This window comes from Genypterus blacodes, unplaced genomic scaffold, assembly GCF_046128005.1.
Source record: "Genypterus blacodes isolate CSIRO-AG114 ecotype Tasmania unplaced genomic scaffold, CSIRO-AGI_Gbla_v1 ptg000027l_1, whole genome shotgun sequence".
NCBI classification, from domain to species: domain Eukaryota; kingdom Metazoa; phylum Chordata; class Actinopteri; order Ophidiiformes; family Ophidiidae; genus Genypterus; species Genypterus blacodes.
Genome location: NW_027466840.1, coordinates 2,287,958 through 2,315,120, shown reverse-complemented (window position 1 = coordinate 2,315,120; position 27,163 = coordinate 2,287,958). Strand labels below are relative to the sequence as shown.

General features: G+C 44.6%; 2 protein-coding genes across 2 annotated transcripts in view; both read left to right on the top strand.

Moving 5' to 3' along the window:
• etnppl (ethanolamine-phosphate phospho-lyase) overlaps positions 1 to 27,163 on the top strand; it is a 99,379-nt gene that overhangs the window by 32,625 nt on the left and 39,591 nt on the right. The window lies entirely within an intron of this gene.
• col25a1 (collagen type XXV alpha 1 chain) overlaps positions 1 to 27,163 on the top strand; it is a 121,778-nt gene that overhangs the window by 61,216 nt on the left and 33,399 nt on the right. The window contains exons 4-10 of the mRNA XM_076143721.1: positions 2,681 to 2,725; positions 6,847 to 6,854; positions 16,634 to 16,660; positions 18,460 to 18,486; positions 24,305 to 24,376; positions 24,887 to 25,003; positions 25,865 to 25,900. Of these exons, the coding sequence (XP_075999836.1) occupies positions 2,681 to 2,725; positions 6,847 to 6,854; positions 16,634 to 16,660; positions 18,460 to 18,486; positions 24,305 to 24,376; positions 24,887 to 25,003; positions 25,865 to 25,900 (332 nt within the window). The remainder of the gene's footprint in view (positions 1 to 2,680; positions 2,726 to 6,846; positions 6,855 to 16,633; positions 16,661 to 18,459; positions 18,487 to 24,304; positions 24,377 to 24,886; positions 25,004 to 25,864; positions 25,901 to 27,163) is intronic.

Genomic DNA, 27,163 nt, shown 5'->3' with positions numbered 1-27,163 from the left:
GTTCTTATAAGTGTATGAACCCTTGCATGGATTCTTTGACAGGCGTTACACGGAAAACCTGAAGGCAGCATCAGGATCTGTTTATCAAAAGCTGGTGAGACGTAATAGATGTATCATTTTACCTGCTCCTAGTTGATGACCCCCTCCCCTCCTCCTCCCCCTTCAGATATTCCAATTCCCTGCCATATTTTTTACATTTCTGAAACCACTGTCCCATGACTATAGTTGGGGTGCCGTTAAAACAGCAGGCCAACAACAACGTTATTGGGAAGGCAAATATTTTTCCATGACAAGCAACTTAAAGTCTATCAGCACTTCATGGCCCAGTTTGAGTCGTATGCTATTGATTTAATTTGTGACCCATTTGGCTGCGCAGCGCTGGGCGACTGGTCTTGCCTTAATTATTCATTAAAATAGATCTGAATCCATGGCTGGCAGCTCCACATGGCCTTTGTTAGTTTTCCTTTTGTTTGTGTTTAATAAACTGAAATTTTACAGCATTTGTGTTGGCACGCACCCATTTAAAGACTTGATGGAGTTCTGTACTGCGTTGTGCATTTCAGCACTGCAACCTATACTTACAGTTGAGTGTCAGAATGAAAAATACTGTGATGAATATTGTAAATCATGATGATATCTGATCGTAATGTCGGCTATTTCGTCTGGACCACCAGCTCCATATGCTGTCAGTGTGTTTTCTCAACATGTGTCAAGAATATCCCACTGAAATCAGGAGGATATCGTACCGTCATACAAAATATTCTCCTCTAAGGTGTCGAGTGTCTTAAACTGACATTTCAAAGTAAGCGATAATGAAGTATCTGCCAAACGCAGTAAGCCCCTTTCTGTTTCTTCTTAAACCTCAAAAACGAAACTATGGTGAAGCCGAGGTTGATGTGAACTGTAGTAAAGCGAGAGTCAAACTCCACCTGTGGTTACGTACTGTAAGCCGCGCCTGGACCCGTCGCTGGCTGGGCCTGACATTGCCCTGGAACCCCTCCAAATGAGCAAAGTTTGAGGCTGAAGCCGAGCCAAACAGTGGGAGCACGCAGAGGGCTAAACATCACACAGAGGCTTGTGCAACACACGCCTGCGTTTTGCACCCCAGCAACACATCTGGAGCGCCATAAATCACACAGATACAGTGGAAAAGGGCATTGTTTCATTTATTTCACTCTTTATTTTCGAACCTTCATTCCTCCCACATATAGCTGGATGTACTGGCTGCAGACTGCAGGGTGGCTGGCAGATACTCAAAGGAAAACCGAACTCTGCACAGTGGTGGAAGAAAACCTCACCTTCACATGAGTACAAGTACTGATATAACAATACAGAAAGTTGTTCTTGTGAAGAATAACAAGTGTATGCACACACACATACGTACACATTTATGATGTATAGCTATAAATACTTTATTATTACTATTTAAAGTCATCCATTTTGCTTAAGCACGCAGGCCATCATTTAAAGTCAACAATTCAAACATTCAATTTTAATCTTGAACTCCTTAACATGGCTATGTGATGCTAGGGTTTGGCACTACGCGGGCCAAAGGAGTTAGCATAACGAGCATTTGCTACCGCTTGAAACGAGATCTGTACATTGGTGATTATGAAAGATTCTTTATTTATGGAGCAATTTAATACGCCTCATCAAAAGTGCAGAGATGAAGAATAAACCAAGTAGTACGTTCATATTAAATCTTGCTAACTCCAACGCCTCCACGCTAACTAGCAGCAACCACTATCATGACATGACGTCCAAATATTGCTATTCTTTCTCAGTTTTGTACAAATATGGCCTCATAGTTGTAAAATCAGGCTATAAACCCTTACAATGTATAAACTTTGAGTATTCATATGCTTCCTTTACTTCCACAATGGTTCTTTCATACAGACTACTGACTACTTGACTGCCAGCCTTTTTGCCGGTCTTAAAAGGGTCAACTATATCAGAAACTAGCATTGTGGCATCAGATGGAACCATAAGTGAAGATGGTTGTGTGACGCTGCATTCCACTGCAGGTTGAAGTGGAGTTCCCCCTGTGCTACTGTATAACCATCACATCTAAACTGAATTTCCAGCTACTTAGAAAGTCATAGCCTCACTCCAAACAGAATGTGTGTGTGTACATGCACAATTGAGTCAGAGTGCAAACAGAAAACTTGTTTCCAGCCACCGGTCTCGTGGAAAAGACTACATTTATTGAAGAAGGCAATTTCAGACCGACATTTTCAGTTCCAAAGGGGTTTTCCCTGGAACAAAAACAAACGGCACCTGTATAGTCAGGTCACCGGTGCAGAAAACTTTGCAAAGCGTGTAATTGTTTTACTCTTCCAGCTGAGCAAATTGATGATTGTTGACAGGAAAACAGCAAAGAGGAAATCGGCGTCTAGATAAACAAATTAAAATCTGAGGGCATCCGAGCTGAGAGAGAGAGAGAGAGAGAGATGTTTCCTGCCTCAGTCCTACATGCAACCTAAATTCTTAATTAACTTTTAGGTGTGTGCCGTCCAAAGACAATACTTGCACGTTCCCTTTCTCGTCCTGCCTTTAGTATAGTTTTTCTGTGAGAGGACCTGCATGGAAGCACAAACTGAACAGAATACGAAAGTTAAACCAACAAAAAAGACGAATCAAGTTACTGACCCAAAACTGGTGTGTGTTCTTGTCTTCGCAGGCCCACCAGGGAAACGGGGAAGAAGAGGCCGCGACGGAGAACCTGGTATGTGTGTGTGTGTGTATGTTGTGTAACCAAAAATGAAGTTTCAATGTAGAATCATGTGAGGAGTAATGCTGTATTACATCAGCAATTGATACTGTACTTACAATCACGTAGAAGCCTACTGTATATCTTTGGAGGCCAGAGTAGGTGATAGATGTGTAATTTGTGGTCTGGTGGTTTTGACTGGGAGCAGATCGCTTCGGTCTATGTGGCTTCGGTCGCTATAGAAACAGTTAAAAATTCACAGTAAAGATGGGAGACGGCGTGATGTCTCTTTTTATACAGTGGCTTACTGGGAGTAACGGAGACTGTCTCCTGCCTCTCTGCGCAAGGTTTGTGTAACTACTTACTACTTGTGCTCAGGTCAGTTACACATGAAGTTGCTCTATCTACTCTTGCTTTGCTTTTTGCACAATCTATTCAACAGCAATGCTGATTCAATAGAAATAGAATAGTTAATATACAATCAAAGCTAAGGCCAATGGATCAAAGCAGAGGTTGCGTTGCTGTTAAGCCTGTGCAGCTAAACTATAGCAGAGGTACCGCAATAAATCAACTTTTAAAGAGCTTTTCATCACCAGCAGAAAGGGCTCTAATCTTCTCTCCATTAAAATATGATTAAGTCATCGCTGGCCTTTATGGTTTGGAAAGCACACAGTTTACCTCAGACTCTGAAACTAAACCCTAGTATCTTTGCACACAGGATTCTTTCGGGTCTAAAAGGTCTTAAAAGCCAAAAAGAAACCCTGTTCTGCCCTCCCTCCCTCCTCACACACACCCTGTCTTAGCAGATTCAACACACTTGGCCCGGTCTGGCCTCGCATATCGAGGAGTAGGACATATTGTGCACTGACAGTCCCACAGACAGAAAGTGTCACCGCAAATTGAATTCACAGCCAGAACATGTACTTGGCAGAGAGCTCACATCCGCACTCAGTTCACCTGATAGCCAAAGTGATAATGGGCTTTGGAGCCCGAGCGGCACTCTGTGTTGAGAGCACAGCACGGCAGACCGCAGCCAAGGCTCTGAAACCGAAGTGCTGCACTTGTAAAGAGAATTTAGGAAGAGTTGGACATGAGAGAGAGAAATAAAACAGTGGTTCAGTTTCATAACGTCGGAAACAAACTATGTTGCTATGGCCAGTAATTCCAATGCGCTACTTTAAAGGCATGAGAATTAAACCGAATCAGTGGATGGTCTGTCTACATTTCAAACATCTAGCGCTGTTTGAGGATCAACATTTCTGTAACTTCCTCTTTCTGATCATATAAAACCAAAGTAATCTGTTACTGTATATGATGGCAGCAAGGATACTTTACAAAAAAACAACAACTGACAGATCAGTCCAATGTTCTGCTTGGCTGCACATCTGAGATACCACTGTCCTTGTTTATGCAACACTTAACTTTCCAATAAACAGCCACCATGCCAGCAAATTCTAAAATGGCAACTTTGTGCACAGATGGCTTGGCTGCTTTTTTTTCCCCTTCTCTGTGATCAGACGGAGCAAATGTGGAGAGTTTGAGTGACTCCCTGACAAATCAATTGGAAACAAGCAAACAATCCACTTACAGCGTCTCCAGAGGCAGAGAGGTCTATTAAGGGCAGAGGATAGAGAACACTGGCATGACGAGCCTTCCCATTGTGTTATGCATAATAACCCATTGCAGTACAGAGGTAGTGACTCTGCCTGCTGCATGAAAGAGTGGCCCTGCTCTATTAAATCCAACTTTAAAGCTTTTAAAAGCAAGCCTGTTCAGATTGAGAATCATTAGATGCTGGCCTTTATTATATAAAGGTGCATATTGTGCTTTTGGTTATATCCTGTCATTTTGTAATAGAATTTAGCAGCGAGTATTTGTGGAAAGCTGCAAAACTTCAAGTTCACACCAAATAAAAGTGTCTTAAACTTCCGTAATGTGTATTTGGACACACACATGCTACCAAGCAAGCAACAAGACAATGGTTTGTAGGATTTGGCTATCTAGCATTTTCACTTGGTGTGCACAGCAGTGCTGCAGCAAAGAAGAATAGAAGAGACTAGATCAATGTTTGGTTTGCTTGCAAAGGTTTCAGACAGGCTGCTTACAGCCAGCTAAGATGTCCTGCTTACACATTATAGTTCAGGTACATCTACTCAATGAAGCAGTTGAATAACATTCAGTGTAACACTCAAAACTAATTGATATGACAGACATGCACTGCATTGTTGCCCCTCGGAATCTCAAACCCAGCGACTCCAAAAATAAGCATTTAGGAGACATTTAGACAGCAGGGAACATTTCAGTCCTTGATGGAGCGAGGCGTACTGAATTCTGCACTGTGAGGCTTCTGCGAATTCAATTTCCCCCTTTTAAGTTTCCCATCAATGCCAGACATTGAAGGGACCCATATTTAATTCATGATTCCCCTGAACCGAAAGTGACTAAGCGGCTGTGAGTTCCCCCCACAAATTCATGGCGAGGTGTTCTGGAGCAGCAGCGTTTACTCGTCTACAAAGGCAGGCGAGCTCTCACCCACACTTGGCTGCAATCGACAGTGAGAACAAATAGGAAAGACTCGGTGATGTTTACCTGCGCATTAAAAAGGAGTGGAATACTTTATGGGGATGTCCTGTTTGTTTACCCTGAACATATGGAGAGGAAAAGTGTGGCAGGACAGTTTAGAAATTTCAAAACAATCTTTGTGTAGCTGTGGTTGTCTTGAGTTCTCCCCGCAGGTGGTTGAGTGTGGAGAGTGTTTCCCTTTCCGCCCACATTTTCCTCCGGTGAATAATCAGTGCTTGTTACTTGTGTACCTGGCTTAAAAAAAAGTGGAAATGATGCTCAAATTGGACAGACTACGAGGGAAAGGATGTGCAAAAATGTCACGCACAAGCAAAATCAGCTTGGTGGGGGCGCCGTACCAAACGCCGCAGTGGACAGCACAGACAGCAGAATCAAACTGGAACTTGAGGATGGATTGTTTAACATTATGTCAGGGCCAATTCATGACATTTTCATGCTTGGATTGTAGATAATGCATATATACTAAGCTTTGTAAAACATCCAGTGGTGCATTCTCAGCAACTGCTTGTGCCTTGTACGGCCTTGCATGCTTTTTTTTGTACATTTGTATATAATCCCACTGGAAGTTCCTGTTGCACACCCAGCCATTTGTGGAGAGGGAATCTCTGCTGGAATTGCCTCTCCCGAGGTTTCTACTTGGGAGTTTTCCTCGTCTTCCTAGAGAGCTTTGGGCAGAGTCTGGAATTTTCTTGATTTGGGTCTGTAAAGCCCTTTGAGACATTGAATGTGATATCATGCTATACAAATAAAATTGACTTGACTCGACTAACACCACAGATTGAGCGGGGCATGTCAGAAACGTGCTGTGCAGCAGGTTTATGAAACGCTAAGTGGTCTACTGTAACTCAGTGATCCACAACACAAAGCTGTGTGAGCCCGGCCTCAAACGTACAGCTCCTGCAACGCTCCTGCAACGCTCCAGCTGTGGGAGCGATTTGCACATCTCTCCCTGGTCACTCAGAGAAATAGTTCAAGGACGCTGGCCTTGTAAAAAAAAATTCCTTTATTTTGGTGGTTTGAGCAGCAGGATTCCTTTTAATAAGATCCTAAAGACCGAAATGATTTGCAGGGTTCTGGGGGAGCCCTGAAGTGCGCTGGCACACAGTCCTTTGACCAGCAGTAATTGGGGAAAAGGACGAGAGTGTCACCTCACAAAAGCGCGGGGGAGCTTTTTAACAAGTGCACTGCTCCTTGTCGTACTGAAATCAGAGCCGCTTAGAAATACTGCTGGCCATTGTTGGAAAGTGGATTGCAGGAGTAACATTTTGTCACAGTGTTAATGTCAAAGGCCACAGGTAAAAATACAGGTGGGATTAGGGAGTTATGCTGAACTAGAATGTGGGCAGTCGGGACTGAGGCCAGAGTTTCCAGTCACACTGCAGTTGCCACTGTATTCCCTCACCATGGTTGAGGCTCACGCATGTTTACGCCGTGTTGTTTCCCTGGGAAGATCGCTGATATTTGAAAATGTTTCAGTCGTGCTTTGGGAATGTGTGTGTCTGTTTGATGACTAAGTGAAAACACACTGACACTCTCTTCTCTCTCTGTTTCAGGACCTCCTGTAAGTATGACCTCCACACAGCCTCTCTGATGCCGATAGCCATAAAAGGTAAAAACTCTGACTGTAGTGAAGGGTAACAAACACCCGGTGATGGTGCCAACTATGACGCTCCACATCCCGGCGATCATTCATCATTTAAAGAGATTTTAAATGGATGTCAGGCAAATGTTTGTGCAAAGATGATGCAGTATTCCTCTCTCGCTCACCACATGGAGTGCTACTCAGTCTCACTCTTGTCTGTTGAAGTCATGTTTGTACGGCGCTATGCACGTTTTGCATCAAAGGGAAATTGCCTGAACAGTCCTGGTGATGTGCAACTACTCTCCAGTGACTGTAATTTAACATGGTGCTTGTGTAAAGCTATTGTATGTAAAGAAGAAGAAATAAGGGAAGTAAAAATAAGGGAAAGACACAACAACATGAATATGTTCTTGACAAAAACCTTCCTGCCGTCCCCTGATAGGGAGCCTTGTCCTGTCATCTCTGCAGTCTGGTTGGTAGTATCGTCCCTGCCAGAACCCCTTACCCCTCCCCCTTACCCCTACCCCCTTGCACCCACAGAGATTATGTCACTTCATTACATTGTAGGGCGATCACACATCAACTCGCCTTCACAGATGGAAAACGTCTGCGTTTGCTCAGGGACGAAGACGTACTCGTATATAAAGCGGTCGAGGTTGTGACAGTTAGTATAAGCAGGTCAGGTGGGCACTGTGTGTGTGAGAGTATGTGTGTGTGCGTGTGTGTGCCCTGTTAAAATTATTTACGGTCAGGAGGCAGGCGTGATTGAATAGGTATAATGGAGCGAGCCGACTGAGCTGTAAAAGACGTAAGTTAATCCTCAGAGCTCTCTGAGACACTCGCTCCTGGGGTTCTGGGACCTAAGTAAGTGCAGGTGGTCTCGCCTTTCACCGTCTCTGGCCAGCGCCTTGCATCTGACAAATAAAATCATACTTTGAGTTGTATGAATGGCAGACCGAAGCCCAAAAATCTGCTGTTCCTTACAGAGGCTCTGTTCTTAGAGACGGAGGTCTTGGCTCTGCGTGTGATGTCTTTTGGGACTTCTGGGATTGTTCCACTGAGTGATGCGTAGTGAATTGACTTCATTCAAGTACCTGACAATACTCCATTTGTGGCCAGCAAATCACTCCCACTGATGAAGTCATTATAGGTAGCAGGAGGTGCTGTGAATGTTTGACAGGGGTCCTATTAGTTTGACTGTAGGCGAGCGGGTTGAAGCAGCTCTGACGTCTGTGCTTCTAAGAACAGGCCACTCTTGCATTTCTGCAAATTTCGTTTCGTCTTCACGGTATGCAATGATCTGATGGTGACTCACCCAGCGGTCACCAAATCTGTTTCAGAAATGAAAGGCCCAGGCCAGTGTCTTTAAAAAGAGACAGTCGTAAGTGATCTCATGCGGTTTGTCCTTTGCTCTGCCCACCCGGGGGCATGGCAGCAGGCATGTCTCCATGAATATGCAACAGCTCCCGCTTTAAACTTGGGAACATGGTGTAAATTGTACCCAGCCAAACCCCGGTGAAGTCGTCACAGATCACCGTGACGTCATGGAGATCTGTGGTCAGAAGCAGAAAGAGAATAGGTCTCTTCAGTCAAAGAAAGCGCTTCATTGGTGGCTCGTGGTCGGAATCTAGACGTGGAAAAGTGATTTCCTTTGTTTTCGTTCCCCCGCTTTTTCCTCTTTTTCCACTCAAAGCCGCTCAACGTTTTTGCGAGGGATCTTGGGGTCAGTTGTGGGACGATCACAGCTTGTTAGAGAGCGACGTCGAGCTGCGTATTGCTCCTCAACGTGGTCGTATTAACAAGAACAGTAGCTTTTGCCCAACGCTTCCGCAGAGACCATTGAAAAGTTTTACGCGTCTTGTAGCGGTTTGCTGGGGAATGAAATGATCATCGCAGCTTTTAGTCTTTTATCTTTCCTCACATCTCTCTGTGGGTCGGCCCGTGTCAAAACATCAACCCGCGACACCCACCACTGTGTGTGCACACCATTTAGCACCAAGTCAAGCATGAAACATCGTCCCTGAGGCTCCTCCCTTGTTCAGCACTAACACCATCCGCCCAGTACGCTTTATGTAGCCTGTTTGAAAACAGTGTCAGAGGAAAACGGGGGAATTTGTATCTAAATTATACAGTTAGGCAATGTGAACCCGTCTTCATCTCGTGTGTGACGCACTGGAGACTTAAGCACTACAGGAGCCCCATCACCATATGTAAAACAAGGCTGGTTAATGGATCCGCAGGCTTTCCTCTGGTTCTTTCTCTGGCAGGAATTTGTTTCCACCTCCTTGCTCCTTCAGACAGCAGCTGACATTCCAACACCACAGGTTGAGAATGATCTGTCACAACGTATGAATAATGCAGCCGCGGTTCAGGGATTAGAGGCGTGTGGGGGCGATGCAGAGGAGCCCCAGTGCCCTCTACCCTTCATCCTTCATCTGCTATGCACCGCAGCTTCACACCTACTAATAAAAACATATTTCAGCAGGACTTTGATCACTTTAGCCTATGGATGCGGGGACAGGGGAGGAAACAGTTTATGTAGATTATGGATGAGGCTGCAAACCCCTGGCAGGCGCTCAGAAGGTCCTGCATACTCTATATATATGGAGAGTTTCAAACAGGAAATGTCCATAAAGAAGTCTCACATCAGCCATAGAGGACAGCGGTGTACATACACACACACACACACACACACACACTTTGGCACCGCAGAGGCCCACCAAGAGAAAGTGGATCTATCTGACATGACAGCATTTATTTGGGCTCATATGGGCAGCGGTGCCTGAGGAGGCCTGCTGGCACTGGATGTGACAACATTAAGAGTTTGACCTTTGAGATGTCAGCCCCATGCTCATGCAGTGCCCATCAGCCCCCATCAGCAGTGCTTGTCTGTCAGCCAGAGACGAGGAGAAGCGCACGAGCCAACCACAAGGTTTAGTCACAGTGATTTGGAGCAGTCACTAGAGCTCCTCAGAAGGCTGAATAGACTGATACTCGGCAGAGCAGAGGGCAAACTGCAGAAAAATGAACATTGTGTGATTTGATGGAAAGTCCCATGTTGTGGCTTTTGTTGTTTTTACTTTTTTAGTGTAATAAAGTAGGGAGTCTGTGTTGAATTTGAAATGCATCCAGTAAAACAAACCCGAAGGTCCTAAACTGCACTGAAAGCTTCAGTTTACTTTTATCCAGTTTACTTCTGTTAGATGCTGATTTGTTTAGTTTTTTTGTGGGGAGGGGGGGCCTTGTTTTCACTCAGGGTACATTGCAGTGATGCAGAAAGAAAGAAAAGAGGATAAATGTAAAGAAAATGCAATGCAAAGGCTTCAAAATGAGCACAGATTCTGCATCATATGTCCCCTTTCAGAGAAATCGTTTTGCCTTTGCAGTCATAGTCTCATATTTGACATTTCATAATCATGGAGTTTGTAGAATGAGAAAACTTGTGCGTTATGCCAGAAACAATAGACTTGATTGTTATCATTTTCATGCCTGATTTGGCCAAAGCCTCTCCAGGAATGAGCTAAACCTGTGAATCTCTGAGAATGAGATCACCGATAAGACTCTCCTCGCCATCTCTTTCACCACTGACATCACTACGTCACACACAAATGCATACAGATGCCCACGAGCAGGATTTGCATATTCACACTCTCCTTTCAAAACATACATCTAATATCATTACTAGTTTAGCTTTCACTAAGAAACAAGTTCCACTGCATCACACAGAGTCTCCGCTTTCGCAAAGAACATCTAATGCGTAACAACAAGCAGACACAAACACACAACACATACACATTAAAGTCATTTTATGCCAGCTAATTGTGATACACTGTGTATATGAGATCCAGATGCCATTCCCAAGTCAGTTTTCCAGTGTGGTTTTCCTATCCCTGCCTAACCTCTGCGTCCAAGACTCCCCCAACAAGCACCAGCCACTTGTGGTCGTCCGTTCCTGCCCATTTTGCTCTGATTACTCACATCCCTGTCCTCCATTAGTTTCCCGCCTTGAAAAAAAGTCCCCCAGGGCCCACCGTAATATGATTGAGGGTTCCCATGCAGAACTAACAGATGGATATGTGCATTTTTTCAAAAGTGGATGCGTTTTAGCTCATTCCCCGGTTGGTGAATCGAACAGATTCCCCTTCCAGTGATGCTCAGAGCTATGTGCTAAATGTGCATTTTGCTATTTTTCTCCCACCACTTCCAGTCCGTGTGTTATTAGTGCAACTGATATGTTTGTATCCAGATGGGACATTGCTAATTTGCTGGTTAGAGAGGGGAAATGTTGTGACAGACGGCTTGGATCTGTGTTCAGAAAGTCGTTGGGGTCAAACTGAAGCCAAAGCGCTACAGGCTAAAGCATCTGATGTGAGTGTAATTAATCTTAGAACTGTGTTTTGTTTTGATTTGTGGCAGACATAATGCTGTGTGGGGTTTGTAAGTATTGGAGTATTGTGTTTCAAACCCTTCACATGGGCTGTTTTCCCTTGATACTCCTCACCTGTACCCTCGTCACTTAGTCGCCTCCTGTCAACACTCAGCACCTGGAGGATTTCTGGCTTAATGTCCTGTGTACACACACACATGTTTATTAATCTGTTTCTGTGTGAGCAAACCGCGTGGGAGGAGGTTGTAAACGCTGTAGTTGTTGGCTTGCGCGCTCAGGGATGCCAGTGCTACAGGGTGAGATGATTGGATCCATGTGGCCGGCCGTTCGGGCTTCAACAGCGCCTGCCAGCCACCTTGGCCCACTTTCACCGACACGGATATGAGCTCCGCTTGATGGATTGATATTCTGGACCTCGATATGTTTAAGAGGTCTCCGTGATGAAAACTAACACAGCTCGGTCCAGACAGGAGGTTAGATGCGGATCCTTTTCTCGACTTTTTGCATCTCGTCGGATTAGGTGAATGCCTCACAGGATTGCACAGGAGCTTGCAGCCAAACCCACGAGAAGGATTTTGCTCGTGTCAACAACAGCCAAAGCTGTGGACACCATCCAGCCTCTCACAGTGCAAGAGTCAGGAGAGCACTGTCAAGCTTTCATCCATCATGTTTCCATACAAATATAGGCGTTTAGGAATGTGAAGTATGGATTCTATATGCTTTGACTTCGGGCAATTTGAAGAGGCTGACAGAAATGTAGACTGCAGACTGTAGGTTTATCTGGAAAAGGAATGAAACAAGAGATAATAGGTAATCAATTCGACTAATGGGGGATCAATAAGGATTGATTTACACTTTGCATTAAGATGCAGTCTTTGTTTGCGGATATTAGCATATTATACTTATCTAGAACCTGCTGGCATTGTAATCAGATGTCAGTATCCATGGGTTGGTTTGGGTTATTGGGGCTTAGAACCAATCAGCCTGTGATCAAGGCTCCGAGCAGACATCCCATATGTCGTCTGGCAGATGGGCTTACATCCTTTACATTTGTGTCCATTTTGCCTTATCTGATCTTAACAAAGGCACATTTAATGCTAAGTGCAAACGTGGCCTAAAGTTGCAAGCCTGTGTGAAAATGTTACTAGCTTCTAAATCTGTGGGCGAAGGATATAAATGGAACCATATAAATACTTGACTCAGGATTAATTAAAATACAATTTCCAACTCTCAAGCCTGCACACAAACTGGGGCCAACAACACACACACACACACACACACACACACACGAAACTCCAGCTGAACACCATTGTGAATGCGGCCTCAGAGCCAGGATAATTTTACTCAACACCATTTACTCCCTCACAGTGATGTGAAGTGAAGTAAGTTACATTGTCAGATTTGAATGGCAGCGTTCTGCATGTTGCTTGTGGCTTTGGCTACGGCTCTCCTTGCCTTTGAATATTTCTTTTCAGACCTTTCCATATTTTTTCCTCGCTCTTTTAAAGGTGCCAGGGGTTCCCTCTTTTTTTTTTTTTTCTACGCCAACAGCTCATTTGGGCCATTGCAGGAGACGGTGGTCACAGTTTGGCTCCGACCAAGAGGCGAGACATGTTGCTGGATAGAAATGGAGCTTAGTCCTGATCCAGTGGTCCACCGTAAATTTGAAGATAACTTGCACGCAGGATGTCACTGTAACAAATCGTCTCCTGATGGAAGTTTGACATAAATTTGCCCAGACTGCAGCAGGAGATGTGAGGCTTACCAGTGATGTGATATGTGTCATTTTGAATCATTTAGTGCAGCATTCTATTCATCACTTGAATATGAGGCACTAACCTGTAGGAGATTTAGACATCAAACTCACGCCTAAGTCTAAATACTGCAGATATACAGCTGGACCTCTCAGAATCCAGTGGAAGTGGTTGTTCTCAAACTGAGGTACAAGCACAACAAGTAGTACTTGAAGCGCCCCCTAGTGGTGCAGCAGTTGATTGTAAAGACACAAAATCTAAATCTATGAAATGGTGCTTGATGTTTTCGTTAGCTTGACAGCTGGTCGTAGGCTCATAATGTTTGAGAACCTCTGTTTCTGAAGACATAATCAAACTCCTGGCTCATGCACAGTAAGCAGGTTGATCATAAAGAAGCGGCCCGATGGTGTGTGGAGCACCTGCTTCAGGGTTGCTATTATGAGAAAGAGCCAGAGCAGAAGCCGTAACAAGAAGAAAACACACGCACAGGTGCTGATTAGAAACCTCCCGTAAGGCAGACGGAAGCCACAAAGCTGCAGAGATTGCTTGGTACAAATGGACACGTGCTGGATTTCTAGCATGTAATAGTTGCTACAGTTGCTCCCTTTGAAATGGTCTTTGCAGGAGAGCTGTTTAATAGTCTCTATAAAAGAGCCTCACTCGCTGCGCTGTACTCACTAAACCTTCTGGAAAAGCTCCAGTGGATGGTGCCTGTCCAAGTGATGTGCAAATGATGGGCTGTATAATGAGCAGGTGCAGAGTGTGTGCAGTCAAATCATTTCCACATGCATTACTGCCAGATGGAAGAACAAAATGAAGTATATTTTCTGGGCTAAGATAGGACAAGGTGTATTAACGGCAACCTGCTCTGCATAATTCAAACCCCAGTGAGTGAAGTGCAGTCATTTCTATTTGGTGCTTTCATGACTTAATAGATTTATCAAAGGTTACTCAGTTTTACACTGTGACTTTGTCGGGTACTGCCAGTCCTCATGTCCCCAGACGAGTACTTTCTAATAAACATCATGCCGTTGCGCTAAATGCTGTCAAAGCTGCCTGTAATGCTGACGTTACTATTGCAAATTAACAAATTTCAGTGTTTAATTGGATGCTGTTTCTTCCTTGGTCTGTTTTTGTGTCAATTACTGCCAAAACGAGTTGGCTAGAACCGACGCCGTCTCGTCTTTTGAACAGATAAGTGAATTGCAGACAAAAACTGTGGTCACACTCCCACCTGCAAAGCCAAACAATTGATTTCTTGTGTGCCAGACGTGATTGCGCACATCTGTGTCCTTCACAACGCGCCCACGTTCACTGATGAAAATCTGTCCCACACCAGGCCGGGCAGAGTGATGTACAAGTTAAATATCGCAATCATCTCATTTATCGCGTTCTATCATTTGTTCCCACGACGCACAAAATATGGCGACGCCCTGCTTATTCAAGTTTAACATCATCCGATCGAGTTTCAACCCCGTTGCTGCGGTGACCATGAAACATTCCAACGTTACTCAAATGTGAAATCATAATAAAGTGACATTTTTTTGTTTCTTTCTTGTGTTGCCTGGGAAAGGTTGTGTGCCAGCTCTTCAGCTCTGTGTGTCGGTGCCAGACAGAGGATGTTAAATGGGCTCACGTAAAAAAGCTGCCGTGGGTGTCGTTATGTATTTCTTCTCTCCAGCCATTCAGACGTCGCTGTAACAGCTCGTCAATAGCCTCCTATTGTCCACCGGCAATTTTCCCTCGCAACAAAAAAGCCTGTGCTTGTTTGTTGCCGACCAACTGAGCTGCATTCCCCCGTGTCAGGACCACACTGGAAACTTCTTTGGATTTCCTGTGGAATGGCACCGCACGACTGTAAAAAACTAAAAAGTCACGTTTTGATTCCAGTTTCTTTGCCTCCGTTATTCATTCCCAGGAAGCTGCAATCGGAAAACATTGTTTTCATAATGGAGCGTTGTGTGTTTACAAGTGTGCTGTGTCTCTTTTTGTAGGGCCTGGGACCACATCGTTATTCACAGCTGTGCGTTAACGCTGCAGTTACCAGGGCCGACGAGAGAACGGTAGCCCCCTATTTGAATTAATGAGACAAAACAGAAACCACTGTAAGGTAAATCAGGCCCAGTGCAAATCCACTTGGCAGCAAATGATTACGCATAAAGCAGAAGTCACGGCTAGTTGGCTTTGCGTCAAAAAATGATGTCCGAAGGCGTTGGGCAGACTGCAGCCCGGCCACAGCTCACTTCCCCCAATGCAGTATGGTCAATTGGCTGAGAATACACCGGGAATACCACTGGAGCGCTGGAGATTCAGACTGCTGTGTGACTGCGGGGTCTGTGTCTGAGAGGCTGCTGTTCTGGGTCACTGGTCACACACTCAGTGGAGCAGCAGACAAACACACGTCTTCTTCTCATAGCATCAATCTGTGGATCACCGCCAGTGTACTTGTCTCTATGTTTGTGTATGTGGGGGGGGGAGCAGGGTGTGTATCATATTTGGAAACAATCTTTTGCCAATATGAGCCATAAGCCTCAGCCTCAGCATAACCACAGCAGAGTTATTGTGAAAAGTTGCGAGGTGCTAGCTGCTCTACAAAGACCTCAGTCGTGGTTATTACGTTTTTTTTCAAGTAAACATACACCGCGTTTTTTCTGCCGGTAACAAAATCAGATGCACAAAATAAAATGGGTTCTCAGCAGAGTGCATACCTCCACCAAGGCAGAAGAAAGCAAAACAAAACGTGTCGTGTTCCAATGATACACTGTCCCAAAGAGAGAGAAGGGAAATAATAAAGACATGTACCTGCATCTATCATTTTTATTTGCAGATGAAGATGTGGCCGATAGACGAGCAGTACCAGTAAAGATCTCTTCAGTCAGTTAATTACTCTGCTGACAATGATCTAACAGTGGTTTTTCCACAGTTTGGTTTTTCCAAAAGCTGAGCCTGAGAGGAGGACACAGCCCAACACTCTTGGCTTGATCCCTGCGCTACACTTTCAGAATAAATCGTATTAATCTTGGGCGAAAGATCGCACAGCCTGTCGTCAAAGCCTCGTCTTCACCCCTGGCCCTTTGACAGGTTCCACCCAGGAGCCTTCACACACTGACTGACACAGACCGGTCACAATACCTCAGAAGAGTGCCAAGCAGAAAGTCAAAACAGAGGGAAACAGAAGTCTTCTCCTTGTTCGGAGGCACATTTCTGCAGTGTCCCTGCCAATACATGGTTGGATTTGATCCTCTGTGTAAACACGGACTTGATTCGGGCCTGTTTTTGGTTTTAATTGTATGTTTGTATAAGACTTACAGTCCATGTGGCATAAAGCACCGGCTCCATTCTAATGTAAAACAGCATTTTCAGCAAATAATCAAGAAGAAGAAGATGCCAATAGCTTGTTCCATCAAAGCACAATTTGTTAATTTTTTGATTGTGTATTCAAGCCTCGTTTGTTTACCAGCTTACATAATTGGTCACCCTGCTTTGTTAAAAGTGTGTTACACTCCCATTTGTTTTGTAGGACATAGAACCAGATGGGTCGGGCCACATAATATTGCTCTTATTTGCGTATTGTAAAAGATATAAACATTTTCTTTTTTCTTCCCTTCTCTGCACAGGGCTCTCCTGGTCTAAAGGGTGACAAGGTGAGTCATTTTGGATCATATTTAAATAATTCACGAGCCCAATTCACACAAGTCATCTCCATCTTACGCCTCAGAGTCTGAATATCATCCAGCAAGTCCAGTTCAGTAATGAAGTCCTTAAATGCATCCCAGAGGGCTCGTCTACGCAACAGCAGCAACACAACCACAGTCCTTTTATGAGACACTGGGACATTGTGACAAATCTGTGCCTAGCTCTTAAATTAAAACCTTTAGAGTCACTGATTCTCAGCACAGCATGGGAAAGGGCTCTTACATTCATCTGATGGCTGTAAGAGAGAGAGAAAATCATTCATATTGGCAATATCACTTCTTCTTTACTTAACTATCCTTCCCACTCTTTGCCCACTTTATCCAGACTTAAACATAGAAATTACTGGAGACTACTTCTTACTGCAAATATTACTTTTACACATGTAAATGATGAACGCAGCCCCACTGGTGAGCGGATCTTAAAGTGCATACTTCTAAATGACTGCTAGGTAGACCAACAGCTGGCATGAGTACACAACAACCTTAGAATAAGTGAACATGCACTATAACTCTGAGTATAATGACACAGTTGCTCATGTATACATTTTGCATGAAATGATAGCAATCACGGGCGGTCTTCCATCATATTCATGGGTTTAATATGCCGAATGAAACAAAGCAGTGAGACATTTAGCCCGGCTGAATGTCACACAAAGAGACAAATGATCGCAGCTGCCGCCTGCACTTATTGTAAATAACGATCGCTCTTGTGCCGAATGATGCTTGTTGTTGTCGCCGGCCAAAGTAATGAATCAACCAGTGTGAGGTTTTTTGTGTATTCAGTGTCCATTAAAAAGTGGAAAATAAACCGTCTCCCCTTTTTCCGATTACCGTATAACAGCAAATTTCTGTGATTGTGAGCCATCGGCTATGACACCGGTGCATAATTGGAACGCGCGTCCTCTGCATGTTCCAAGCCGCCGTGCGCCCCTGCTTCATCTGCAGTTTAATGAAATGGGAAACAACTTTGTTCATTCCCCCTCCGACCACAGATGAATAGAGCGAGCATCAGTGCGGTCATTCACAACTGTTTTCCCATTAAATCAGCCTCTTTGGAACGGTGCGACCGGTGAAAGATTACAAATATTCCAAGTGCAACAGTTTGGGCATTTACACTCCAGCTCGTCGAAGCAAAGACTCCCGAACGACCAATCACGCATGACGAGTCATTAGTCTTATTTTACTGCTGTGGCTGAAATTAAACTCATCCAACGGAGGAGTGGAATGTGTCACATAAGACAGTTTGAGGATGTTCAGCTCCCTATTTCTGGGCACATTAAAGTTAGATCCACGCGCGTTCTCAATCCTCTGAATTTGCAATCGTCCGGTTGCTCACAGAGCGGCTTCCAAGCAGACAGATTTATGCCCCCGAAAAGGTAGAAAGCCTGGAGTCTTCAGGGCCTCAAATCTGTTCTTACCAAACCCATCCAAACCTCATACCACTACTGTCTCCCACCGTTCTCTCTCACTCTGTTCACATCCATCCATGTTATCATAAGTGATTTCACCCTCAACCACAGTGAATACTTGAGGGTTCCTGCCTTATTTTTCTTTATCAATGTGTTCTGAATTACGCCTCAGTGATTCTGGTGTGTGTCCTCACATTATTAAATGTGTGAGAGAAAGTACAAGCGTGGGCACGTGTGTGTGTGTGTGTCTGTGTGTGTGTCTGTGTGTGTGTGAGTGTGTGTGTTCAGTGTCTGGTCAACCCTCACCCTCAAAGATGAATTCTTTTTGCCTTTTTTCAGGGGGATCAAGGCGACCAGGGACCGCGGGTATGTGGTTTGCGCCGGCTTCTTGTGATTGGCTGATGAGTGTGACTTTGTGTGTGTGTCTCCCCCAGCAGAATTGTGGGTAAAAGGTTTGAGATGCATGGAATTCCTGGGATAGTGTTCTCTCCATCTGGCCAAGCACAACAAGCATTTCACTCCTGCTTATTTCCCAAATCCAGAATGAGCAGGCAGAAGTGTGGATACGTTGGAAAGCATGAAGCCTTTGAAATGCAAAGTGAATCTGTTTTCTTACCTCCTGTTGCAGCTCTTTTTTTGTCCATCTTCAAACTGAACATGAACGTAGGGGTAGGCACACCAGCAGCTGCGGTACGGGAAAGCTATCGGTACAATCTCAACTATAATCAGGAGCCAACTAGCTCCGTCTCAGTGATTACCCCTGATTCACTTCAGTCCTCAACGTGACACGGCATATTCAGGACTTTAATCATTCCCTGCTCTGCCGGTTGACATTTCGATAAAAGCGCAGCCTCTAAATGATGATAATGTGAGTGCTTTTCCGCGGTTGACGGACTCTGAAATGAATTACTCCATCTCACTTCCTACCTTACAGCAGGCGAGCCCTCATTTTTCTCAGCTAAAGGCTCAAAAAACCGGGTCTGTCCTCCGGAACGGCACAGGTTCTTTCAAACCTGATTGCATTAACGGAGTCACACGAGCGCATTTCCCTTTCTCCGTCGCCCGTCGTCATCAGGGATGGATTGTATGGGGTCGCAGCCACTTTGGGTGCCTTTAATTGATTTCCAAGGCCGGAGAGCATGTGGAGGTATGAGTGGCAGGACAGGAGAACACAACAGAGAGGTTTGTCTCGTCACCCAAACACCAGCCATCTCCCCTGAGCCTAGTCCTGTACTGGCACCCACACACACAAATTAATAGTTCCCCAATTGACTGTTTTAGCTCTCATCCCGGCCACTTCTACATGTCAAAGCCCTCTGTTTCCAATGATTTGCAACCGAACACAAATGACCTTCCCCATGAAATTTGATTGGCCTCAAAGTGACAAAGCATACGTCTAAGGTTACACACAGCCGGTCTTCAGATGACAGCCGAGCTGGGAGATTCCGGATCTCCCGGTAGCTTTGCCCCCCCCGCTCGGATCCACAAACAGCCGCAAAGATTTGAAGCTCTGCGATATCCCTAGTTAATTTTTAATGACATCAAAAGTATTGGATAGTCGTTGCAGTTGCAAGGACCGAACCACAAGAAGGAAGAAGAAAGGATATATCTTTGCTCGCCCAGCTGATTGGTCTGAGGTGGACTGGATTGAATTTCTTGGTTTTGCCCATTATTTCCACCCTTTTAACCTAGGAAATGGAGTCATCCGTCTTTTTCCATTAAATAATCTATCCTTTTAACGTACCAAAGTGGTTGACAGACTTCTAACAGCAGGTCTGACCAAATTCTCTTCATCTTACAGGGTAAATAAACAAATTCTCAAATTCAAGATGCCATTTCATTAACTTCCAATTATAGAAAATTTGTTCCCTAATGGGTGCAATTTTACGCACTCACACACACACACGCTCACACTGATATGAAGGAGTGTGGAGCCCGTCTAGGTCACCACCAAATCACATTACCTCTCCGGGATGCCATATTGACTTAGCACATTAGATTAGCAGGTAAATGTAGTGGAACAGTGTTAAAAGGTTTCCTTAATAAATGAAGACATAATAGGACGAGGCTGCCTGACCTTGACTCTGTATGGCTCAGAGCTGATTTCATGCTCAGCGTCGACTGTGTGCAGGAAGTGGATTAATCCCATATGGAGGTACACAAAAACAAAGCAACATGTCATGGATGTGCCCTCCAGCAATCACACTGAGAATTTACATCAAACCTAAACAGCTTGGCTCTGTTTGTGTCACTTGAAGGGCAGACTGATGGTTGAGTTGCCACATGGCCGGGAGGGTTTCACTTCCGCTGCCTGTTCCCCACATGTCGGGGTCGCCCATTTGTCGGCCCGTGAAGGTCAGGGGCCGGGACCGGAGCGTCAGAGGTTAACCAAGCAGCAAATAATAAATTGCCCGGTTTTGACAAACAAACGTGTGACTGCCGTTCCAACTCCTATGGTGGGATGTAATTAAGTGGAAAGGTGTGTGTGTGTGTGTGGTCTTTGTGAGGAATGGCACCCGCTACAGCTGTCAAACTTAGATTGGCGAATTCCCGGGTGGCAACTTAGTGAGCGGGGCGGAAAAATCCCTGACATTCAACAAAAATCTGCCGGTGTTTGTCCTGCGCTTTAGTGTCTGTCCACTGAGTGTTTTTCAAAGCTCTGGACCGGACCAATTTGCAGTCTCTTTCCAAAGTAAAGAGGCTGTGATTATGTAATATCCAGCCTTTTAAATTTCAGCCATGAACAAAGAAGTGTTTCACATTCTACTGTTTGCATAAGAAATCAGAAATTCACTCGAGATACATTAGACAATGCCAAAGCTGAGGGTTCATATGAACGTTCACTATCAATCCCCCCTTTAAATACATTAAAGCCATCTGGGCCGCATGTGGATGATGCACTCCCCATATTCTGTAGAAATCCAGAGCAAAATGGCACAGTGAGTAGTTTGGGATGTTTCCTGCGTTTGGTGTGGCGGTGGGCTATTGGTTCTGGCTGATGTCCTGTGACGGCTGTTCCTGATTGTCCTCGTATCTGGCTTTTTTTGTTTACTACAGTTGCAGTCATCTCGCTGCAGGCAAACGCGCTGCAACAGAGCTCCTCACCAAATAACCGACATCCGTTTTGGAGGAGAAAAACAAAACAAAGCAATCTGCGAATGGTTAGGATTCTCTGTCAACCGCCGTGTCATTATCATTCTCGCACATGGACATCAGCACGGAGGCGACACAGGGCGAGCGCCAAACCCACACCTACCCAGGAGGGGTAGGGCCCCCCCCCCACACACACACACACCCCGACTCCCCTTCTCTCACGTCCCCCGTAGAGAAACATCCATCCATTTGCCTCGGCGGAATCATTAATTTTCTCCATATTTCAAACACTGAGGTCGATGTTGCTAAATTGCGGCCTGGTCGACAGCATGTAAGGAGGCTTTACACATGCTGCTGGCATGTCATCAAAGAGGGACGGCATCTATTCCTAACCTCTAGTGTCTCCCACAGCAAACGCTTCATAAAAGTGAAGCCGTAAAGCATAAAACACATGTGCCAGCCTGCATCGCACAACCTTATATCTTCATCCCCGGAATATTTGCATCGTCTATCCCAGCACCAGCTTTCCCTTTCTGTCCTCAAGATGTTTGAGGTTGTAAATAACTTTGGGAAATATTTGTGCCGCAGTCCAAGTTGCGCACAGCATGGCTATTGTCTGCAGCGTGTGAGTGTGAGGATCCGTTGCTCTTTCATGCTGCAGGGGCCGAATGAAGTCAGCCTGCCTTGAAAGCCGTATTTTTAATGAGCCATGCCGTTTGAATTATCTTTGGCTATTCAGAGGGATGGCACCGAAGCCATGTTTGGGTAGACGGATTTGATCTTAAGCTTAACTTAAAAAAAGGTCGATCTGTTACAGGGACAGTTTGTGCTGCTATTCCAGCGTTTCAGAGCGATGTTCAGTGTTTATTTAGGTTTGATTATTTACAGCCGGTTGAAGACATGACCAGCTGATGCATTCCTCTCAAAGAACCACAATTTGAAATGACTGTACGTTAATGCTAATATAGGTCGTCTCTTCTTCCCTATACTTTGTGATAATAAGAGTTTGACATGTGTCCTGTAAGCTGAAGTCATAGGTCCTGAATTTACCACACATGCTGACATCAACCTGTTACACAATGTACCCAACACACAACCACAGCGTTGGCAGAAGGCCAGCAAGTAGCTTTTCAGGAGAAGGCCTTGAAGACACAATACCTGTGAAAAGTCTGTTTTTACTCCTTGTGCACGGTGGTCTATGCAGGACATTGACAGCAGGATTCAAGGACTCAAACGAAAATAAGAACATGAACATTTGCACATTTGTCTTTATAGCCCCCATCTGAGAGACCTCATCTGACAGTCCCACAAAAAGCTGCAGATAACACATGGAAAACAGAACAAAATGCAAGATGTGTGTGCATGCGTGTGTGACATGTATCGACAATATTTCTAAATGACAAATCATTTTCATCGGGGACAACAGGAATGCATTTATTTGAGCAAAACGTGCAAATCCTGGTGTTCGGCAACTTTCTTGGATTCAGATTAAAGTTCAGCTATTAATCATTGCCTCTCTTCTAACGACGAGGACACAATGCTTTCTTCCTTTGTTCGCCTCCGTCAGGGAGATCATTGACACGGAAATTTGACGTGATTCCCAGGGAATGTCGACATTCCTTCTACATTGCCCCGAGAATACAGAGTTTCAGTTTACCCACATACTGCAGCTCAGAGTCTGTACGGTTTTAATCGTCTCAGCAAATGTCTGCCTGGAAGAGGAGGGACTTTGGACATAGGAGGATGGAAAATCAAGCAAAACTGAGATTTTTAATCTTTCTCAGTTTAGTATAAGAGTATTTATTGATGCTGGTAAATAAAAAATAGAAACAAAATAAATCCAAAAAATGGGAATTACCTTCATGGGAAAAAAAATCATATTTAGTTTTGAATTTCTTATTATTATTGGGTCTGAAATTCTTGACTTGGCGTTTGACAATATTGTGATTTTCTTTATGATTCAACTCACAGCTTAATTGCCCAATCTTCCTTTTTCACATTCCCTTTTTTTTTACATCCTTGTTTCATTCCTCTGGTGTTTGAAGGTCATGTGTGTGTTGTGCTATGTTGTGCTGTTTGTTCCTATAGGGGTTGCCTGGTCTCCCTACGCTGGCTGCTTTGCACAGCAATCAGATCCTGACCGTCAAGGTTTGTCGGTGGCGTCACGGCCTAGCTGCTCAGTCCGACCCCTGCGCAGCACACACTGAGAGTAAATGAATCACTGTCAGGATCTTTTCTCAAGGCCTGATGATAGAGTAGACGCAGGAAAACCCCCAGTATAATTAATCATGACCAGTCAATCGTTATCCTCTTCCACTACCAATCTATCACTCAACAGATTTCTGTTCCACGCTCCATGCCAGGTCTCCCATTGAAAGCAAAGGTGGCCTTTTACAGCGCAGCAATACAGTATGGAGCTGACTGGAACAGGAATCTTCATCCAAGAAACCAAGACATGGTCTGGCTCGTGTCCATTGACGCTAAAATGAATGGAAGGAACTCCAGTAGGAATACGATGTGATCAACCAAAAGTGGCAAAATGTTTTTTTAAGCTCATGCCCATGGTTCACCACAAATCCTTCAATCCCCCCCAATTTGGCCTTCAAGAGTGTTTCACCAATGGATGATGCTACTTATTACCAATGGACACTAGCAGAATAATACACGTGCTGAAAGAAACAAGGTTAGAAACCGGCCTCACCTCAGAAGGTTGACCACGTGGATTTCAGTGCGTGCGGCGCCCAGGGTCGGACTTAGCACCGAGCACGCTGATGATGATGACAGTACCTTCACAGAGGAGGAGAAATTCCCATTTTTCCTGGGACTGTTGGTCCTCTGTGGTGCCCCCTCACCCCTGAGCTGGTAATTATGGGCTCCGGCTTCAAAAAATAAGCCCAGACTTCCGAAAAGTGTGGATTTCTCCCCCCATCCGTGAAGGCGTTGGACTGGGTTTCACGGGCACGGGCCTCTTTAACAGAATCTGTTTCTTTTTGCATTTTCCTTCCTCCTCCTCTTCCTTCTGGGACTTCATCCTTCTTCAACCTTCTTTCACCTCTGACCTACGGCCTCTTGACCTCACACACCTGCTCAGATGGTCTTCCCTAAGATCAATCATGGCTTTCTTTCTGCTGACCAGCAACTCATAAAGCGGCGGCTCATTAAGGTAGTGGCTGTGTCTTCACTCTGTGTCTGTCTGTCCACTGGGCCAAGTCTCACCTAATCACTTCACCCTGGGCATTCCTCCGCCCGCATGCAAACCTGCAGACATTATAGTCTATCTGTTCCTCTTATGGAAAATATGTAAATTATATTTTTTATTAATGCAAAATGAATGACTGTGGCCTACGGTCAGAGACGTAATGGGCCACATTACTTTAGTACAATTTGGCCCTGATTTCTGAATCTCTAAGCTCATAAATGTGGCTAATAAGATCTTTAGTCAGTACATAATAAACTCATTGATGCCATTTGGGATTGCATGCATTAGAATAGAATATTTCAGCTGCAAATTAGATAAATGACACAATCTTTACTGTAGTAGGCTTGGCAAACGCTCCTCCATGTTATGAATAGAAGCCGCTCAGCCCCAGTAGATCACATCACTGCTGTTTCTCCATGATTCTCTGTGGATCTCTCTCAAAATGATGTAGATTTGTCTTTTTTTACCACACAGGGCGACCAGGGTCAAGCAGGACCACCAGGACCCCCTGGGCCACCGGGCCCTCCTGGCCCCCGTGGGCCGCCTGGGGACACTGGCAAGGACGGGCCCAGAGGCGTACCAGGTCTAGCAGTGAGTACGGGTTTGGTCCATATTGGATGAAATTTGATTAAGATAAACAAACCAACAATGATGATCAAGTACAGTAAGCTCATCAGGACGCTCAGTATGAAGTGGTTGTTTCTGACATTGAGAATGACTCTGAATGGCCTTAATGTACTTAGCTCAAAACAGAATATGCACCCTAGAGTTTAACCCTAGTTTGCTTCACTGTATGGATTTATGTTTACTTGGTTGCTTTCCAACATATCGTCCCAATTTCCACGTTCTTGCGTCCGTCACACTCACTTATTTGTGCTCTGCCTGCGGAAGACAGACGAAAATGAAAGTCTTGTCAGTTATGTTCAGTCGTAAAACCTGCGAGGGCTCCAGCTGATCTTAATTCCCCTGACAGCAGGAGAGCAAAAAATATTAACTGCTGTTTATCTGTTTCTGTCCAAGTTCTGGATGATGATTGTTTTCAGCTCCTCCAGTTGCTTGAAACGAGGTTGTAAAAGTTGTGGAGTTTTCGCAAGAAATGAAACTTCCTCTGCCGGAGCGCTGGGATTCTCTCTCCTGATTTATTTCTGCTGTTTTGATTCGGCTTTGCTTCTGACGGACAGAGTATTGAGGAGGAACCAATTTTCACACCTCGCCACACACTGCCAGTCGCGGCACAATGCCGACATGCCTGGCAGGGTGGCTCAGAAGCCCCGCATTTTGTCTGATGCAGAACATTGTTAAATTGGTAGGTGGTATGCGGGTTTCCACCTCCTTCCATCTCCCCTGGCCAGTCGTGTGAAACGTAGCGAGGCCTTTAGACCAACACAATGAGCTAATGCCTCAAAAACTTCCAAATGTCTCCATTAACTTTGTGCTTTGTATTTAAAATAGGGTGATCCGGGAATGCCAGGAGACACAGGAACCATGGTAAGCAACATCTAATGTGATTATGGGTTCATTTGACTTGACTAAATCATATTTCATTATGAATATCTTCCAATTATTCCTTTCAAAATTCTCATCTTCTTTAATAACATTATCTCTTATTTTGGACATATTGAACTTAACTTACTGATCAACCTTGCCATAATTGTAAATAGAAAGTGATTGGAATTCTATTTTGCAAATTGATTGATCAGTTTTATCCTCAGTGTTTTCGTGTCATTTGGGATTTTCACTTGATTAGTTATTTATATTTAATTCATGAAATATTCACAATAGGATTCGTTGCTCTGTAAAAGTGGTTCTCTGATAGAAAAAAACATTGGAACAAGCTGCTCCAAATAACAACTGGCTTCTTACGTGCAACATTTGATGTGTTTCCTCATAAAAAAAACAAAAACAAACAGTAACTGGAACTGGAACAGGTCGGGGCCAAATGGCTCCTGTGACTCCAGAGAAAGCAAAGACGGAAAATATTTCACGCTGAATTACCGGTGATGTCAGTTTTCACATCAGTGACATTTTCAGTGCAGAGGAGAGGAAGAGAAGCTGATAAAAGAGGCGCTTCAGAGTGCTTTCATCTCTGCATTCATCCACTCTGACCTTCCACTCTGTGGTAGAAAAAGTTGGTGAATTGACGGAATGGACAGAAAATAAAGGATGGCAGAGCTTAAGTTGTGAGGGAGGAGACGGATCAAGGAAAGAGAGAAAAAGAGGGGAAAGGTAAAGCTCCTGGAGTCTCCTTATCTCTGTCTGCTCTTACTTTCTAAAGCTTTTGGTCGTTATGTTTTTTGTATAATTGTAGCGCTTTACAAACACTTTACAAAACACACACAAGGCTGCCAGGGTCTTGCTTCAAGATTAAACTTAGTGCCATATTTCACGGTGGTCCCTGCTGAGCTTCCACACGTCTCTGGCCACGACAGCAAGCCAGAGTGTTCCTCCGGTAGATGAATGGTGGATCCCACTCAGAATGAGCTTAGAGGCCTTGCGCAGTGACTCCAACAGAAAATATAAGCTACTCTAAGTAATTCTTGAAGACTCACTATTTCAGGAGTGTACACACACCGTGACACTAATGTACTTTTAACAAGAAATAATGTCATCATTGGAAAACCAATCCACCCTTAAAGCAGCTTGAGATGAGCACCCACATGTCCCAGAGGTTGTAAAATAATGTGTCATGACCGCTCAAGACGCAGCGCAGGTTTGTCAGCTGTCTTGGCTTTAAGATTTAGCTTCCGTTTC